The following is a 19,305-nucleotide window of genomic DNA, read 5'->3' as shown; positions in this document are numbered from 1 at the left end:
AGCGCTGGCACACTTTGAATGACAAAAGGGTATGTTTGTGTGTGGTGTGCGCATCCACTTTCAAACTGCCTGTCAGGATTAAAGGTCACAACCTGGAGGTTAAAAATGTGGGGTCCATATCTTGGAATTTTCTGTAGTTGAGTTAGTGAACTTCTTCCTCTTTAGGCAGCCCGGTGCACCTGGGTGTTAAGATCAAATGTCGTTCTGCACGTTTCCATTCTAGCATGTGGGAAAACAAAATCCACATCAAACGTAAAGATCAGATTATTTTCATCCATTGTTTGAACAACAAAACCCCCCCCAACACATCTAAGGCAGGAATAAACGTAAAAGGCACATTTTGTTGTGGTTTATCCTCCTGGTGGTTTAAAGGAAGGTGGTGGGTCCACTATGGGAAGGGAGTGTGTGTTATTTCTGTCCAACAAGACATCTGTTCTGTAGAATATCACATCCGTGTTAACTTAGTGGTTTATATGCTCCCCAGCTTGGTGAATTATTTTCGCATGTTTGGTGTTTGGGTCAATAGCACCACACAGTGCTGTTGGCACAGCTGAGCTGACGTCAGGGGGGTAAAGGGCTCCAAGGAAGCACTTTATTATCTATTATGGAGCAAAGGAGAAAAATCAACAACCAATGGATATTCTGAACATGTGCAGTCCTGTTCAAAAGTCTCACATCACCATCATTTGATGTCTTGCTCCATTGGTGGTACTACTGCACTGGAATAAAAACCAGTCCAACAATGGAGTTAACTAGAAAATTTTGAAGATCCGAGGGAACATTGTCGGCTACATCATGAGTGTGTGAAAATGCCATGGAGGTGTGCAGCTCCGTAGGTCAAGCCACCAGTTTCCTCTTCCCTCTTCTGGGAGTGACCGCAGTGTCAGTTACAACAGGAAAAGACTGAAGGTCAAAGCACAGCCCTATTGTTTTCCTGCATGTGACAGACGGGTGTCTATTTTAACTTCCTCTGTCTGTAGAAAGCGCACACCTGAGCACAGCGGAACAAAGTCAGACGGCACCAAAGTAATTTTATCAGCTCAGCCCATAAAGCCCTTTGTGGTACAACTTCCTCCCATGGAAAGACAAACATGGCCTCCATGATCAGAGAGCTGCTGTGTTAAGGCAAACTGAAGCCTCTTATAGCGTCTTCAGCCAAACAATTTAAGCATCTTTTTCAGCAGATAATATGAGAAAGCTCAGAAACCCTGGAGACACCCACTGGTGCTTTTCTACACTGATTAAGGAGACTGGTGGATGCATATAATCAGCATATTATTGATAGTCTTAATGAGAAAGGCTCTGAGTCACTGAAGCCATTAGCCACCATAAGAGAGGCTTAATTGTTTTGTGTGCACGTGTTGGTACGGCTGTGATGTTGTGCGGCGTGCGCGCCTGCCTGTGCGGCGACTGAGCTAATTAAATCCACTTCTTTCGTGAGCAACTTTTCCCTCTCTTAATTAAGAGGGTTAATTATGGGCAGAGCAGAGGTCGTGTGCGTGTGCATGAACATGCATGCTCCACACTTGAGCGGGATGTGAAAGCTTTTTAAAAAGGAATAAATTACTTTGTGTGCTTACATGGTTTTAATTTAAAATCTTTTGATATTTGCCAGTGCAGTTCAATAAAGGGGTGCGTACTGCAAGTTTAGTTGTGCGTGAAACATGTGAATATGTGTGCAGTCCGACAATGCGCACAGCACCCCACACACACATATCATCTCTCCACGAATATTCACGAGGCTCCACCCCATCAGAAGTCTGTCATAGTACCCAGACTGGACTGTGAGAGGCAGCATGTTGCCATAGGACATTCGGCCTGCCAGAAAATGCTAAATATCGCACAAAGATAGAGCATGACATTAAAGACAGCTAAAATGATATCTGCGGTTGGTTGCCAACCCGTCTCCATGTCATTTTATTGTAGTGAAATTGCTGAAAGAGGCGTTATCCAAACCCTAATAAGCAGTAGCTCAGTAACATCGCAAGTTTCAGATGGCTTTATGAAGATTTGCGATCGTAAGTATTGAACAGGTTTACCATTTACAATTGTCAGCCTGGCCCATTTACTGAGCGGATCAGATGGAATCGAAAAACGTTTCTTGTTGAGAATTAGTTCCTAGGATTCTTGATTTGCTTGCATGAGTAGCGGCATTTGTTTTAATAACAACATTCAGGTATTTTGGAACTGGTGGGGGACAGGGAAGGACCAAGCTTGGTGGTAGGTGGGGGACATTGGTTGCCAGCCAATTGCAGGGCACACATAGACTTACAACCATCCGCACTCATACCGAGAAGCAATTTAGAGTGTTCAATCAACCTGCCATGCATGTTTTTGGAATGTGGGAGGAAACCGGAGGCACGGGGATGCAGGCATGCAAGCTCCACACAGGAGCCGGAATCAAACCCACGACCTCTGCACTGTGAGGCCATTGTGCAAACCAGTCATCCACCCGAAATATATATATAAAAAAAAAATATATATATATATATATATATATATATTTGTATATAGGTCACTGATGGTGTAGTCGTACACTCGCCCGAGTTGTGTGCAGGCAGCGTGGGTTCAGTTCCCACTCAGTGACGGTGTCTATGTCTTCCCTGTGACTGGCTGGCGACCAGTTCAGGGTGTAGTGCGCCTTTCGCCCGTAGTCAGCTGGGATAGGCTCGTACAGGATAAGCGGTGTGGAGAATGACATGACATATATATATATATATATATATATATATATATATATATATATATATATATATATATGTATATATATATATATATATATATATCAGGCATCAACAAATGGCGGATTCGGACGGGACCCATGACCAATCTATGATGATTTTCTTTCCGGGCGCATTCGCAAACGTTGGCGCTGCAATTCTAGATAATACGGAAAAGGCGTCACTGATTTCAGCCAATCAAATCTTTTGTTTACGATCAACTGCCAATTGCGCAGCAGACCGGAAGAGAGTGTTGCTGACAGTATGCCTTGTTAAAAAGTTAGCTAGGTCGATGCGTGTTGTTTTAAATGAATGGACGGAGAAATTTAGTTTCGTTCTGGCTGCAGCTGATTCTAAACCAGTGTGCATCATATGCTCCGAAACCGTCGCCACATTGCGAAGCGCCACTACGAAACAAAGCACAAAGTTATCCGCTGAAGTTTTTTCGTTGACAGCCCAGCGGCATGCAAACGAATGTTCACTAAAAGTATCATGGATTTTGGGGAAACATAAAAAAAACATTCAGTGATGGGGAAGTTGTGAAGGAGTGCTTAAATGCTGTTGCACAAACATTATTTAAAGGAAAACACAAAGCCCAGATGTGTGAAATAATCTACCAAATCCCAATGGCCCTGACTCCGTTCCAACCCAGATTTAAGTCACTGGCAGGGCAGTCACAAACTCATGTTTCTCATTAAGAGAAGTTAAAAAAATATTCAAAAGAAAAGGTGGTGTCAAAGCTCATTTTGAATTAGTTTTTCATGAGGACAGCCATTTTTATTGATTGTGTACTGAACATGTTGACCTGTTTTACTTGGATAATTAGGCTTTCCGTTTTTTTTAGGCTGATAACTCTGATTTAAGAAAAAAAAAGGCAAAAGATGTTAACTCAATGCTTAGCACTTGATATATTTCCGCAGGAGATATTTTACTATTTTTTCCGAAAGTGGCACCCTTACGTTCCTGGAGCCACATTTTCTTGAATGTGAAATAAACGCCTTATATTTGTTTGACTGGCAAAAGTGCTTAATGGGAACATTGCTAAATATTTCGTATACAAGTGTGCTCTGTTGAAAATGACTAAATATTGAAACTATATAAAAATGTGAACATAGGCTAGACATTAAGGGAAGTCGGACTTTGGTTCGGACCTTTTAATTGGAAGAAATTTTCGTCGTGGACCTCTGTGACTTTTAATTGAATACCTCTGATATATATATATATATATATATATATATATATATATATATATATATATATATATATATATATATATATATATATATATATATATATATATATATATATATATATATGTATATTTATATCCCAGCTATCTTCGGACAGTAGGCGGGGGACACCCTGAACTGGTTGCCAGCCAATTGCAGGTCACACAGAGACGAACAACCATTCGCGCTCACCCTCATACATAGGGACAATTTAGAGTGTTCAATTGACCTGCCATGCATGTTTTTGGAATGTGGGAGGAAACCGGAGTACCCAGAGGAAACCCACGCAGGCACGGGGAGAACATGCAAACTTCACACAGGAAGGTTGGAGCCAGGCTTGAACCCACGACCGCTGTGAGGCCATCGTGCTAACCAGTCGGGCCACCGTGCCGCCCTGTTTTTGTCAATAAATTTTTTTAAATATATTTTAATGATTTTTATATAAAATGTTTTTTTTCAAATGAATTTAGAAAAGGTCGTTATTTGTTTCATGTAATTAAATAAAATACTATTGGGATACTACAGTGAGCCCTGCGTAATTGTCATTCACGTATTTGTCAATTAATATTTTTTTCTAAGATTCATTTAATTTTTTCGCGAGACAACCCCCATTTTATGTGGGAAAAATATATTGTTTCATCAGCTTTTTTGTTTTTTATTTTAAAACAATTTAAAAAAATTCCCCTCAATGCATTTCATTGGCTGTCAATGATGCATGGATTTTCACTAGCCTGGAGTAGTGGGGGTCCACTGTATATTGTTAAAATATTTTGGAAGAGCGGATTTGCCCCATTTCGCACAGCCTTGTCTCACACAGGATGTGTATTTTAGTTCTGAACTTTTCTCAACATGTCATCAAGGCCGAAGCAATGTTAAAGGTACAGTGTAGAGAATTAAGTGCCATCTAGTGGTAAACTAATAGAATGATGACCTAAGCTCAAGCGTAAGACCACACTTCGCCATCTTATCACAAATTTCTTCAGCAGAGTGGCAAGCGAAATGAGTATTCACTAAAGTGACAAACTGTATTGCATTTGACATGCAAGCTCTAGTCATGATGTTGAGGAAGCAGCCTGGAGTAAGGGAGGTGTGCACTATATAATATAACTAATCATTGCTTCACCAACAATAACATGGAAAATTACATTGCCATGAGAACTTATTTTTGTAAATTAATAGTGGGCTTTTGAAAAAATGAATCATAAAAAAATCACATTTTTAGACACTGTTGTATTGCCACAAAAACACCATGTATATCAGTGTAGTCCGCCCCCGGTCTCACACTCTCCATTACTGTCGATGCAATGTGCTCAAGCGTACAAATGCAAGAACAAGCATTGCGTATGCTTATGCCTTTCAGGGTCATACAGCCTATCAGTGGGTGGAGAAAAGGGGCCATGGGATCAGTAACCTCTGCCATTTTATCAACTTGGGTCCCAACAACACTGGCACTTGAGTGCACCATGAAAAACAAGAAATTTTATGCTCGGCTGATTCCTTTTAAACTTGTCCCCATATTTTGCATGTGCCATAACACCAAATGCGTACATGTGATGGAGGAAAAATTAAACTTTGCAGGAATCTCATTCATGACCATTGTGGGAAGATTATAGCTAAAATGTTTTCTTATATTGTCTCATTAACGGTCATAAAAAAGAAAGTGCCACTTTATGATTGATCCTTTTTTGTGAATAGCTTATGGGTTTTCTCCCCCGTGTCTTGGTGTCGCTGTCATGCCTCAATGCTGGTGCGCCGTTAAGATATTGCTTTTTACGAGCCTCTGGTGAGTTGGTGAAGGGAGGCGGTCAGTGTTGCCCTGGCAATGAAGCAACGCATCCGTGGGCGCTGCACACAGGAGCAAACACCCCATTAAAATCAGACCTCCACATATTACTGTAATAAAAGCCTCTGCTTCGCTTTTATGGGCTTTTTAATTATGTCTATTCGTCTTCTCGGGCTCATGAGCAACAGTTCATGATGAGCCCCATTTTGTGAGGACTCATCTTCTGGCAGAATGCTAGAGGGGCTGCGAGGCCAGTGGAGGGGGGGGCGGGGGGGGGGTTATTACAGCGAGAAGCTAAAATATGACTCCTGTTACAGGCATTGCATTTTGCGTTTTCGCTCGCAGCGTGGAACAAGTGGTGATACATTTCCATTTTGCGCATGGGGTTGTCTTCCTGGTTGAGAATGAAAGTGAGCACACTGTGCAGACTTTATCTCTCTTCTTTTCTTATTCGGGAACATTAAGTCCTGTATGTAGCCATAACCAGCATCAACCCATGCAGATTGATGAAGCAATACGCTTCCTTGGAAAACAGCACACTTTTTTTTTGCCAAGCCATTTCCCACAAGGCTGGACATAATTTAAACCCCTTTTAACACCAAGCTGCTCATAATGATGCAAAATGAACCAAGCATGCACCTGTGAACTCGCAATAGTTTCGCAGAAGTATCATTTCCAATTGGGGAACTCAACCGGAGGATAAAAAGCATGAGACTTTGGCATAAATCCTTTATTTTCCTCAGTTAGGTACGAACCTTTACAGTGGATTTGTGCACTGTGCCACAAACGGCAGCACCCATGACAGCAAGCAGCACCGCCACAAGCACTGTACCCACGGTGACTACAGACAAAGAAAAAGGAGAGCAACATAGCTAAGAATGAGGTAAATGAGACGCACTATGTCCACACTGTGGCTTTATACCAGCTTGTGTAACATCCAGTATCTGATGAGAAGTGGATTCTTGCTGTGACATGTTGTCCTCCTTCACTTTGAATGGGCCTGGATGAGCCACCACACGCGGAAAAAGACATGACACACAAAAAACAGGAGGGTAACAAGCACGTCAGCTCATTTAACCAAAATTGGAACTTGAGGCGCTCAATCTTTCGCCGTGTTGCGTTACTGTTAACATACCAGCATCGTCTCCAAGGTTCCTTTTCCGTCTCTGCTCACTGCAGCTGCTTTCACAGCAGCTACACACATTGTTGTCCCCACCTGATGCCACCCATCTTCCCCCAGGCGAACATTTACAAAGCATTAAAAAAGAAAGAAAAAAAAAAAAACTCATTCGAAGCGTTCAAGATGTTGCTTCAAGGAACTGCTTTTGTGAGCACTAACCTTTTGGCTTCAGCTAAAAATGAACAGGCTTTGTGCTGCGAGTTGACTGGAAGAGAGACCATTGTTGCTTTCAGCTGGCATGTGATGTAAAGCTATGAGGAAATGGAATAACAGTGAGTTAACAGATGCTTACTAATAGTGCAGAGAGAGTAGCGTATTCTTTTAGTAATAGACTACTTACAAAGTTTGGGATTTTGGGTGAACATTTTAAAGACAACCCTATAAAATCATGTGAACTTCATTTGTCCTTCTGGGCTTTTTGAATGCTTGTCCAACTGGATGTGTCCCACTTTGATGCATTTCTGTGACTCCTGCCTCTGACAACGTGCCGACGCTACTCTGTGACACCAAGTTCAGGGGCCACTTCCCTCTTCGAACATCCCGTTTGAGGCCACACGATGATTCACCAGTGTCATCTTGCTCTCATTGAGTTGAAATGTGAATAGCGTGATGACGCGGTAATGCGGCATCAGTATTGCAACTTTGTCTCACATCTACCTTTTTGTGCTTCTTTTGCATAGTGCTTCCTTTTGTTCAAACAGACACCACGTAACCTTATGGAACGCTACATTTAAGTGAAATGTGTAAAAGACTGTTGGGTGTTAAGTCAGAAATGAGTCGTCATTTTTCTAAAGTGTCATTTGAGTTAGAAAATATACATTGCTCAAGACATTTCTGAAAATTTGATTCAAATAAAACATTTTCATTACCATTGCAAGACAATTTGTGCTCAAAAGTACTTTTACTCAGCATGGGTAAATCCCCAACCACCACCATAAATATTTTTAAATTAATACCTCTGTTGCAATGTTCAGTTTTGATTGAGACCATCTTGAATAAGGCAAAGGTTTGAGAGTGCACCTAATTGTATCTCAATGTGCTGTCAGATAATGTGTCTATTTGGCATTTATTTATTTAATTCATTCTCACTTAACATTGCCCAGAGTATTTCAAGCGAAGTAATCCCCCTTGGGGTATTGAGGGCTTCAGCCAAAAGATTGCGCGCTTCACGAAAGACAAAGATAATAAAAGGCTGCTCCCATTACATCACATTTCTCAGATCACCAGAAGGGAAAATGGGCCTAAACGTCTAGCTTGAATAGTCTCGGGTTTCAAACAGCACAAATACGCAGCGCACATACATACCAAAATCTTGTGATCTTGGTGGAAATTGAAGGCTTTCAGCTGGAAAGCAAGAATGTTCTCACTGCTTCTCTGCATGAAGTAGGTCTTGGCTCCTGTCAGCTTAGCATCTATTAGACACCTTATAAGGTAAGAAGCAGGCGCAGGATCGCCAAACACAGATGGTCACACTTTTCAGTTATTCACTAGCAATGCAGTAAATGTGGAATGGAAAGTCAAATTTGTCGCAATTTTACAGCATTTCTCACCCATGGTTGTTGATAAAGGTATATGCTGGTTGAGAATTTGGGGAGGCACTCATGGTGGCCACACAGCTGTCAACATAGACCCTCAGTGGAATATGGTGGCCCTGGAGGGCCGAGGCTTCCATTTGCATCATTTCATCCACAAAGTAAACACCGGTGGACCTCTGCAACTGCCAATCCTCTAATCAGTCAATCCGAATACAGAAGAGATGTCATCTTGAGGGCACGTGCGCAATCTAATAAGATCAAGATCTATCATGCATCCAAGATCAGACATTCAAAATGCTTCGGCGAATGCATTAATTGTTTACGACAGTGTATTATATAGCACGAGGAACAAAGCAATTAGTCAAATAATAGTCAGTTTTCCATTATTCGTTTTCTTTGGACGCACGTCACAACATTATCACCATTGCGTGAGGGTAAATGAATATCTTGAAATGACAGACGATTAATAGATGATAAAAAGTGTTCATGTCGCAATTTGCACTGCATGACACAGAGAGATGCAAGTATTTCGTCACTCACAGGTACTAAGTTCACACATTAATACCAAAACACAGAAGAAGTCAAATAAATTGTGGTATTTCACGTAATCGAGTTGCAGTAGTTCAAAAATAGTCAATTCTCATCGAAATGATCACAAATTCAAAAGAAATGTGTTAAAACTAAAATTTGATGTTAAACTTAACTGCAAGTTAAATACCTAGTGTGAAGTAAACATGACCAACTGTACTGAGTAATTAGTCTATTTTAATAATACTTTTTTTTTGTAACGCAACCGTCCTAGATTCATAGTTTGACTCATAGCAAGGCCCCAACAACAAAAATCCTTTTGTTTGGCAATCTCCGGTATTCTTCGGATATGACATTTACAGACCGACGAGTCGCCCAGCGCCATTTTACTGCATTGTTTATTGTCGAGTGAGCTGCTCAACTGCCATTGTTGCTGCGTCATTGTACAAAATGCCCGGCCGAGATTTCACTTTGTGGGTAAATTTCTTACTGGATTAATACATTTTCTATGTTGAGCTTTGCCATACTTGGAATGATGTTGCACTTTCGGATTTGTTGCACGGCAGAACCTCACTGCAGGAAAATTATTATTTTGTCAAATATACCATATAAAAATATTTTTTCATGCTTTATTTGTATTACGTGAAATTACTTTACTTCTGACAAAAAAAAAAAAAAAGATTTAAGTTGGCATTTTCTGAACTTCACACTTGGTCTTTAAATGTTAGCTAAGTCTTTTGCAAACTCTTTTCAGGGTGAAGGATGACAGTCATAGCAACGAATCGGAATTTCATGCGCATGAGAATATGTTTGAACACAGTCCAGAGTGTACACCATGCATTTATGAAAAGTTAAAAACTATTCTGTTTAAATAAACACTATTGTTGGGATTTGAATGAATTTATTATTTTTTGCTGGACTGGGACATATCGTTCTACAGATAATCAAATTATTTTTTATTTTGTTTTTAACACCATGTGCAGTACTAGAAACAGTACTCGGTATGACGCCGTGCAGTCCTAGACTGCTGGAAAATACAGTCACAATAATAAACATTGTTAAATTACCTCTGACCGTGTCAGTCAAGACTGAAACGGAATACATCCGGCTAACAACTTTAATAGGTTCATAATATCAATATTTTGTCAGGACCATGCAGCCCACCCGAGTGAGGAATTGCTTGCTAGCCATCTGGCTGCAATTCAATAGCATTTTCCTTTTCAGGCTTTGTTGTTTTGCTCACCTGTCATGAGCATCAGGGAGAAGTGGAGCTGCTGCTCTGTTAACAGGCTGGACGCAAACTCCTGCCAATGAGGTATAATGGCATCACTGCTCACATAGTGCCTCCTTTGACAGTAAGAGCAAAGTGTGAGATCACAGGCAGTATTTGAGAGTTGTTATGGTGCCAAATAAAATGCTTTACCTTGGATAGTGGCATTCAATTAGCACCTCCAAAGGGTTAGTCTTAAAAATTAAGGTGCTGCCAACTGGTGTTGGAGAGTAGGTGAGTGAAAAGGTGTAGATGAAAACTTCATCTGTCATCTAATGAAGAGTTACAGTAGCTTTGAACAGGCAGGAAATGAAGCGTCAACAACTGAAAACGTGCCTTCTTTGTGCTTCCACAGTCGTGCAGCTCTGCCCGGAAGCGTAGTATGTGGTCGGCTACGTGCAGCAGGTTGCACCCTCCTAAGGTCAGATCACTCGGATGGATCAGCTGACCGTTTCCTAGAAGAACAAAAGTAACAGGGCTCAAGTAAGACATTATTTACCTGCATCGGTCTATTTCTTGTCCTGTTCCAGTCAATAACACTCAAAGCAAGTGCAGCTTTCTTAATGTGTGGCTATCAAGACGGTGCCATTTCTCAGAGTAAAGAAAAAGGAGAATCTATTGATTGCCAGGCTTGATGTCTGCGCCATTTACAATAATCAGTACAAAAAGTCCTGTCATGACAGTTTTCTCAGTGTTGCAATTCTCACTGCTGTGAGGATGCCTCCTCCATTCATAATGACAGAGAAAATAAAATACAGATAATCGTCTAATTTGAGCTCGATCACGCCACCCTTTTCATTTAAAATCAACAAGATTGTTTGTACAATTATCCTGTGGTGCTGGGTGTATTCCAAGTGATTTTTATTTCGCCCAGATCAGTGCATAAAAGCTAGGAACCAACAGTCATGAATTGTCATATACACAGATAATATTATTATTCATATTTCTGGTCTCAATGCAACCTAACGAGTTTGCGGTAAACGCATGTCAACAGATAAAGACGCCACTATTTTGACTTGAAATGGAACATTAACCAATCTGGAACCTTGATCAGTCTCACATTGTTCCTGGATATGAATAAAGCAGCAAATGCTGTTGCAAAAGTCACTGACCACAATCAAAACAACAGGAGCGTACTGCCACCTTCTAGTAGATGCGTTAACAGTTAGGTTATCTTCATTTTCCTCTATTAGACTTTGCATATTTCAGCAATCTGGATGCCCTGTGACACCATGTTTCCACTCACAGTCCGTTGTGGTACTACAGCAGTCATCTGGTTTGAGGGAGGAGAATTACAAATGTAGCTGGAGCGGCTGTGGGGTGCCATGTGTTTTTCCACAAAACAAAAAAAACAAACAAAAAAAACCTTAAGCACTGTGATGTGTGTGCCAGTTTAAATAAGCAGTTACCTAAGAAGTTCTGCTTGACCTCTATGATGACCTCTCCCGCACCACATTGCACCGTCAGGCTGTCAGCTGGCACGGGAACCCGCTGCTCAAAGTCAACCAGCATCTAAAACACCATTCAAAGACATTCAAACTGCACTTTGATAAACTGTTGTGGATGTGCAAGCAGTGGGGAAAGGAAAGGTTATTTCTCCAAATACCTTTGGATCGGCCGCAACAGGCGGGTCAAGATCTGGGCCTTGAATTATGGTCTCTAAAATGTCAACTTGGACTGAGGGCTGCGGCTCACGGTCTTCCTGTGTTTGCAGCCTTTTTGCATACTCTTCGACAGCAGGCCTCTTCAACTGATGGATCCAGAGCCGGTGGCTGACAGGGGAAGGTCCTCGTTTGCTCAGCTCTGCCCTCTTTGACTTATGATCAGTCGTCTTTGGCTGCGTTGGCGGCTGTGTCCATGTCCACACTCTTTCGTTTGGGATGCTAGTGGTGTTGTAGCTTTTTATAGCAGCACAAATACTTCCACCTGACAAAAGAAGACCAAACAACACTCCCCATAAGTCCATTACAACAAGCACACAAAAATAAGGTTTGGGGGAGCTTTAAGGTAGCAGCACTAATTTTCTCTGTTGGCCAAATGAAAGATATGATAGCTTGGCTCAGTCTCCACCCACACCTAATGACTTAATTGCATTCCAGCCTGCAGGACTCTTCCGTTGAGGCTTTACCATCCAGCATTCCTTTTTTTTTTCAAAATAGAATGGCGAATCAGATGCTTTACTGTGCGCTCTAAGGTCACAACCATAAATAGATTTGAATCTCACAGGCTTCTCCAAAAGCTGATTATTTCTTGCCTTTTTAAGGGAAACTGCGATTAAAAAGCATATTGAATGACATAACACGAATGAATGGAGACCTCTCAAAACAGAAATCAGGCCAGCACGGTGAGCTTGTTCACTGATCAATGAGCAACCTTCCGCCCCTTGTAAAAAAAAGTAATGAAAAGAAAGGAAAAGCGATCATAAACAGCAAATCATTATCAAAGCCTTTATCTTGGCTGAAGGACTTTGAACCAATGCCACATTCACACATTTAGGAAGGACAAAAAAAAAAATCCCTTTTTTCAATTATGCATTGCTGAGAGTCAAGGCGTGACAGCACTCAACTATTTTATGTATGTTATTTGTAAAAGGGTTAGGGTTAGTCTAATGCCCACTGAAATTTCACCAAACCGACCGTTCACAAGCTGAGTCGGGATTGGTTGTTACCTGAGCCCTCAGCACGTGATAGCATTTTCAGTCAACTGCAATTGGCAACATGTGTTTTTAAAGGTATTAATTGCACATGAAAAATAATAAAGTTATCAAATTTATTGCAGAAAAAAATTCTTCAAAAAAATCCAACATTAGTAAAGTATTCCTTTAATGTTTGCACGTCATGCTGATAAATAAATTGGTGATGAAATGTCTTGTTGAGATTTTTTGTTTTTATTTTTTTGCTGCTATACTGATGATAATGTGAAAAGATGTGCTCTGGAATACCATACCCATTAAAAATAGAGCCACAACCTCAGTAGAGAAGTTGTAAACCTGTCTTAAGACCCATTTGTAAACTCTTGCATTTAGTTGAACTACACGCTGGCTTTTTTGACTGCCACTTCTTCTCTTTGTCCTTCTTCCCTCCTTCGTGGTTTGTTGCGGGGGCTCGTTGACATTGACCCAATTTGATGTCTCTGTACGGATTCTGCACTGACCGACCTGGGCAAGATCTGAGGTGGACCACCTACTTGGCAACGCTGCTTTGGAGATTTCTTCATTGACCAACCAGACTCTTACACTACTCTAACATTATATATCCATATTATGTTAAATGTTGCCTACGCTGCATCTATTGCAGGCTGATCATCCAGAAGGGGGAGTCCCCAATCTGCAGCCCCTTCTCAAGGTATATAATTTTTGCCCAGATGCTTTTTTGGGGAGAGTTTTTCCTTGCCCACCAGGTGGTCAAGATGCCATTAATATTTGTCAACTGGAGGCATTTGAAGCCTGCAAGGCCAATAAGTAAATTGGAAATGACTACTTGACATGCAACTTCTCTGTCACATACCTTCCACAATATCAATATCAGCATATGTGTGTATGTATAAATATATATATATTTATATATATATATATTTATATATATGAGTGGAAACCAATCCCACACTGTCTGCACAAGGGCACACATAAGCGAGCTGCTGAATTACAATTATATACATTAAAATGAATTAAATTAACTACAATTGTAAATATACTTGTTCTCTAGGTCTATTTCTATGACATGGTGCACCTGAATACAGCTCGTGAAGTCTACTCTCTGTAATGAATTGGTAGGCCCATAACCAACCGGTTCGGTCAAATTCGGACCAATCAATTGTCAGATTGTGGTGGAGGTTGAGGGGGGCCAACACGAAGGGAAGAAAGGCGGGGGTAACTTAAATCGTATTTAATTGAAAATAAAAAGGCAAACAAGGCACTGGGAACATCAAGTAATCATTAACAGGGCAAACAAAACAAGGACTTGACTTGGGAAAACGGGACTGGCATGGAGAACAGACATGAACACGACACGGACAGCGACAGGAACAACGACAATGGACAAACAATAACTGAGAGCAAACAAGGAACTAAATCAAAGCAAAGTAACGAGACGAGGAACACCTGGACAAGACACAAAGGGTTTGAGAGAGCCGATTGGTTCACAGTGAGACCACACGCGCAGGTGAACACAATCAGATTTGAGCACGAGACACACACCAAACAAGGAAAAACATGAAACTAAATACTAAACCAAAAATAACAAACACAGACATCTATTGGTTAGTGTAACCAATAGCAAAATGGCCTCACAGTGTAGAGATGTAGGGTTCGATTCTGGCTTTCCTGTGTGGAGTTTGCATGTTCTCCCCGTGCCTGCGTGGGTTTCCTCCGGGTCGTCGGGTTACCGCTCACATTCCAAAAACATTCATGGCAGGTTGGTTGAACACTCTGAATTGCCCCTACGTATGAGCGTGAGTGCGGATTGTTGTTTGTCTTTGTGTGCCCTGCAATTAGCTGGCAACCAGTCCAGGGTGAGACAGCTGGGATAGGCTCCAGCACACCCGTAACCCTTGTGAGGAGAAGCAGTTTAGATAAATGGATGGATGTTTTTAGAGAGTGGAAACTAGCGTTTATCAAAACAAATTCTCTCCTTGTCATCCGGTGGTGCCAGAAATACATGCTTATTCTGTCGGATGCTCAAACAGAGGCTGCTGTCATCAGGAAGTAGCTTTTATCTCATGCTGATCAGTGGCAAGACAAAGAATTGAGTTGTGTCTATATGCATGTGGGCATGTTTGTGTGTGTGTGCGTGTGTGTGGGTGTATAGATTGAGATCAGTTCGTCCCCAACCATCAGGCCTCCTCTGCACATCTCTAACTCATTTTAGCTATCACTAATTTGCTCCCTGGAGGAGGAGCCACCAATTCCAATCACACAGAGTAAAATCCCACCATCCTCTGTTTCCATTAGTCTTCAGACGTGCAGGTCGGAATGACCAGAACAGGTAGTAGGACATTGTCAACCAATGCGACAGATGCAAACACACAAGCACTTCATTCAATTGACTCTTATATTATCTCATCTATTATTGCATAGCATCATTGTATGTGCCAAATGTTGCCCAGTTGGCATCCATTGCAGCCTGGTCATCCTGGAAGGGGGATTCCCCCATCTGTGGTCCCTTCTCAAGGTTTCTCACTTTTCCCCTAATGAGGTTTTGTGAGTTTTTCCTTGCCCTCCTGGGGGTTAAGATCGGGGATGTCGATTGTGGCTATGTAAAGCCCTTTGAGACTGTCTGTGATTAAGGGCTATACAAATAAAATTGACTTGACTTGACTTGACAAACATAAAAGCAAGGCAGCTTGGCAACTAGCACACCATATGGACTTCTGTAATGGAGCCTCATTAAAAGCATGTTGTGGGTGAATGATTCTTTGTGTGTGTTTTGTCAGCTTGGGTAGATGTGCGGTGGGTTATTTGTGTAGAAAAATGTTCCTTTATTGTGTGGGCAGCATTTTAGTGCTGTCTGGGTGTTTTGGAAAATTGTCTGCCATAAGTCAAAGATGGAATTATGTGCTCGGAGCAAAAAAGTGTGAGGGTGGGAAAAGAAAGTTAAAAGGCCTGAAACAAGAACAAATAAGAGGGGAGAAGGGAGGATAATGTGAAAACAACGGTGCAAAAGAAGAAAAATATGGCTTGGCTAAGTGAACCTCAGGGTTAGGGATAACAGACGGCAGCTCAGTCCAGTGGGAGCAGTGTGGAATAACAGCATCCACAGCTCTGATTCACGGCCCATCGGCGGCCATTTCCACACAAGGTCGCAAATGTTATTCACACACATTCGTATGGACATACACACACACACGTGCGCACACACGCCTACCCACAAACATGTGCCCACACAGGCACCGTCCATTACACAAAGACGCACATGCTAATGGACTGTTATTAAAGACATGCATCACACCACGTCGCCCACGACCACACACAGAGGAGAGCAGCACATTGCTTACAGACACACACTAATGTAATTTCTGTGCACAGCTGTATCATTGAGCAAAGAGTTCTCAGTGACAGCAAGGCTCTCGCACTTCACATCCGGCTGGGGGTGGAGCCCCCCAAAACTTTTTTCAGCCAGTTTTATGACATCATCCGTGACATTTTTCATGAAATGAAAAAGCGTTATTTCATGCAATGTCCTTTGTCACCATGCAAAGGTCATCAGCTCCGGATGATTGACAGGTGACATCGCTCTGTCCGGTGGAACACTGATGAACAATGAGGCAGAGGAATCGACCTTTCAACTTTGCTCAGCATCACGGCCTTCGAATTCTCTCTCAAGGGGGCAACTCTGCTGTTACCCGATTTTGAATTTGCATTATTTCTCACCTATGGAAGATAAAATATCATCGAACCAGCCTTGATGTTTTTTTGTAGCTCGTAGGGTGTCTCTCTGAAATCTGTCTAGTCCCTCTTCACACTGTCTCGCTTGTCCAATCATGTCCATACACGAGTATGACATCCTCCCCTGTTGTTTCGTTTTTTTTGTGTTGTTCTGTTGAGTGTTTGTTTTTGTTATTTCTTTATTGCTGTTTTTTGTGCTGTGTTTAGTATTGCTATTGTAGTGTTATAAGTCCAAGCACATTGGTAAACCCCTTATGAATTCATCTAAGTTTTGCTGCAATTCAAGCATTTTTGTTCTGATAAACAATTTGCCAGTGATGCATTGAACGGCGAATGTAATTTGATTGTCTGCAGTTTGGGTTGGGGTGCGAACTCTACTGCCTTCTCCTATCCCTGCAGGTGCGTACATGTGTGGATCTGGCCGTGGGCAGGGATGTGAAGAATCCCGAAGGCTTCGCAATTATAACTAAACGGCATAATCGGACATGATGAATGACTGTTGCCTTTGTCTGTTGTCTAGACCCCAGCTCCAACGTGCATAAAGGTTACAACAGGGAGGGAGGTGATGAAATATTTAATCGTTTGTTCTGCTGTGCTCCAGCCTGGTACCACAGCAACATCTCAAACACAAGGCCGTTATGATTGTTGCCGTGGGTACACTTGTATGTTTGCAATTTAGGCACGGGTATTTAAATGCAAATATTTCTCAGGCAAATCAGGATGCTAAATGCTCCAAAAAAATACATAAATAAAACTCATTGCAACTGTAATGTTTTGAAAACGGCAGCCCCCGTAAGTGCTTTTTCTGCAGGACGTGCAGCGCGGATGGTGGAAGGCGTATAAACACGTTTACCTCATCTTCATCAATAGGTGGCACTGTGGGACCAAAAGTTTCTATCCTTTGGTTCACAATTGTGGAGAGGAAGCAAATAATTTGTATTATTTTTTTATTGCAATTTTGGAAACAATGAGGTGTGTTGTCTGCTGTTGTGATTCCCGAGGCTGCCTTGTTTCAGTTTTTTTTTGCATTCTTCCAACACACATTTCACCTGCTAGAAGGGCATGCTTGTGGTAAGAGTCCAAAATTTTGCAATTTAGTCCAATGTCTAATGGAACAAAGAGAATGATTGCATTAAAAAAATGCATTGTTTGAAGTGTTAATTAAACGCAAGTGGACTGCACTGTAAAGTAGATTAAAAACGTGTCTGTGCTGTCAGCTTAGAGTGTTGCATGGGGCAAAAAGGAGTAGCAGCCCACTCAGTGCTTGGCGAAAAGTGAGAGTCTCCGAGGAAGTAAGCTGCAGGTGAACGTGAGGTGAAGACAGGTGTCAGATGAACAAAACAGACGTCTTGCTAAAGAGGTGACAAAGAATGAGGTCAGTCAGCACTCTCATCATCGGTAAAAAAAAGTTGCCGCTACGACAAAAGAGAGCAGAGAGGTATTTTGCAATGCGGCACTCATGTTCGTTGGCATTCTGTCAGAAGAGTTTTTGATTGTGCATGTTCCTCCTGATTCGTGACATCACCAAGCTCCACTTTTTCATGAGAGCGTCGTTACCCACGATCCCAAAGGTTGACAGCATTGTTGTCATCACCCGAAACGCTTCTTCTTTTTCTGCTCTTTTTGCTTTGCCAGTCACTCCAGACAGCACTGTCAGTCGGGAGCATCAGACAGATGTTCGGGAAGTGAAAAAAGTAACATGTTCGGGAAGAGGAAAAAGTAACACAAAAATAAACATGCTCCCGGAGACAACGCACATTTCACGTCAAATGAGGTCTGTAGTCTCGCTTCTGACCTGGATGTGAATGCTGCTCGCTACTGTTCATGGACCATAATAATCATAATCTGTTGATCACGTTCATATTTTTCCAGGCATGACTCACATGCGCTAAATTTAGCAGCCGTGGAGATGAGAAAGTCTTGGGCGCAGTAACGTGTCAACAGGAACCATGTGGCCTCATCTCTTTGTTGACTCGTCTCTGCTGCCCAAGGAAGAAAATCCTCAGGCAGTGTGCAAAGCTATCTCCAAAAGACATTTCTCAAGACTTTGCCCTGCCCACACACTAGTTTGTCTCAGATACTTCTTCTCTCAGAGGTCTTTTTTGTACAATAACAGGCCAGTAGCACGCCAGTATGTTTGCGTCAAAATATCCATTCATTTTACTATAGTAATTGTCTCATCAGGGTGAGCTGCAGCCTAATTGTGCAAGAATGGAAGTACACATTTGTATGGGCACATAGCGCTAGCTCTCCCATGATGTCACAAACCTCTGGACATGATCACGGTGAGTGTTTGAAAAGATGCATTTGATGGCCAACATCATAAAATGGTGAATTACTGCAATAAAACAGACAAGAAGTTACAAAGTGTCATTTCAACGTGTACCGGCACCAATTTAAAATCTGGATGAAAAGACTGAATATTTTGTCAAGGAAAAGAAGGCGATTGTACCTGTCAAGAATCTGCAGAGCTGATAACACTCCATCCATGTTTGTACTGAACACCTCATTGAAATTAAGATTTCATGCTTAGCAATGTTAGAAAATGCACATACATACTCTATCTCCATTTTAGTTTAGTACTCTTAAGTAATACATTTATGAAATGTGTACACACTCTTATGTTATAAATCTTATACATGTCAGAAATGTAGAATTATTTGATTGCCGCAATGGCA

The 19,305-nt window shown here is 41.6% G+C and overlaps 1 protein-coding gene across 1 annotated transcript; it reads right to left on the bottom strand.

Annotated features, from left to right (window-relative positions):
• Positions 1 to 6,447: 6,447 nt before the first annotated feature.
• Positions 6,448 to 12,325, bottom strand: LOC148340938 (zona pellucida sperm-binding protein 3-like). Its single transcript, XM_088290759.1, has 11 exons — positions 11,852 to 12,325; positions 11,655 to 11,757; positions 10,582 to 10,700; positions 10,399 to 10,517; positions 10,219 to 10,322; positions 8,463 to 8,640; positions 8,218 to 8,335; positions 7,072 to 7,163; positions 6,868 to 6,962; positions 6,655 to 6,732; positions 6,448 to 6,573 (listed from the first exon to the last, which is right to left on the bottom strand). Exons 1-11 carry the CDS (start codon positions 12,209 to 12,211, stop codon positions 6,476 to 6,478), a joined length of 1,464 nt encoding a protein of 487 aa, XP_088146885.1. The 5' UTR covers positions 12,212 to 12,325; the 3' UTR covers positions 6,448 to 6,475.
• Between the last annotated feature and the right edge of the window lie 6,980 nt (positions 12,326 to 19,305).

This window comes from Idiotropiscis lumnitzeri, chromosome 3 (genome assembly GCF_059441095.1).
Source record: "Idiotropiscis lumnitzeri isolate Australia: NSW breed Sydney's pygmy pipehorse chromosome 3, RoL_Ilum_1.0, whole genome shotgun sequence".
Lineage (NCBI taxonomy): Eukaryota > Metazoa > Chordata > Actinopteri > Syngnathiformes > Syngnathidae > Idiotropiscis > Idiotropiscis lumnitzeri.
The sequence above is the reverse complement of the archived record's forward strand: the minus strand, read 5'-3'. Positions and strand labels throughout refer to the sequence as shown.

What these genes read in the sequence shown, in the direction of transcription:
- LOC148340938 (XM_088290759.1), bottom strand. Translation starts at nt 12,211, where the DNA reads ATGGACTTATGGGGAGTGTTGTTTGGTCTTCTTTTGTCAGGTGGAAGT. An exon ending in ATTGAATGCCACTATCCAAG is followed by an intron (nt 10,323 to 10,398) that starts GTAAAGCATTTT and finishes TTACTGTCAAAG; the next exon opens with GAGGCACTATGTGAGCAGTG. An exon ending in ACCAAGATCACAAGATTTTG is followed by an intron (nt 7,164 to 8,217) that starts GTATGTATGTGC and finishes ATTTCCTCATAG; the next exon opens with CTTTACATCACATGCCAGCT.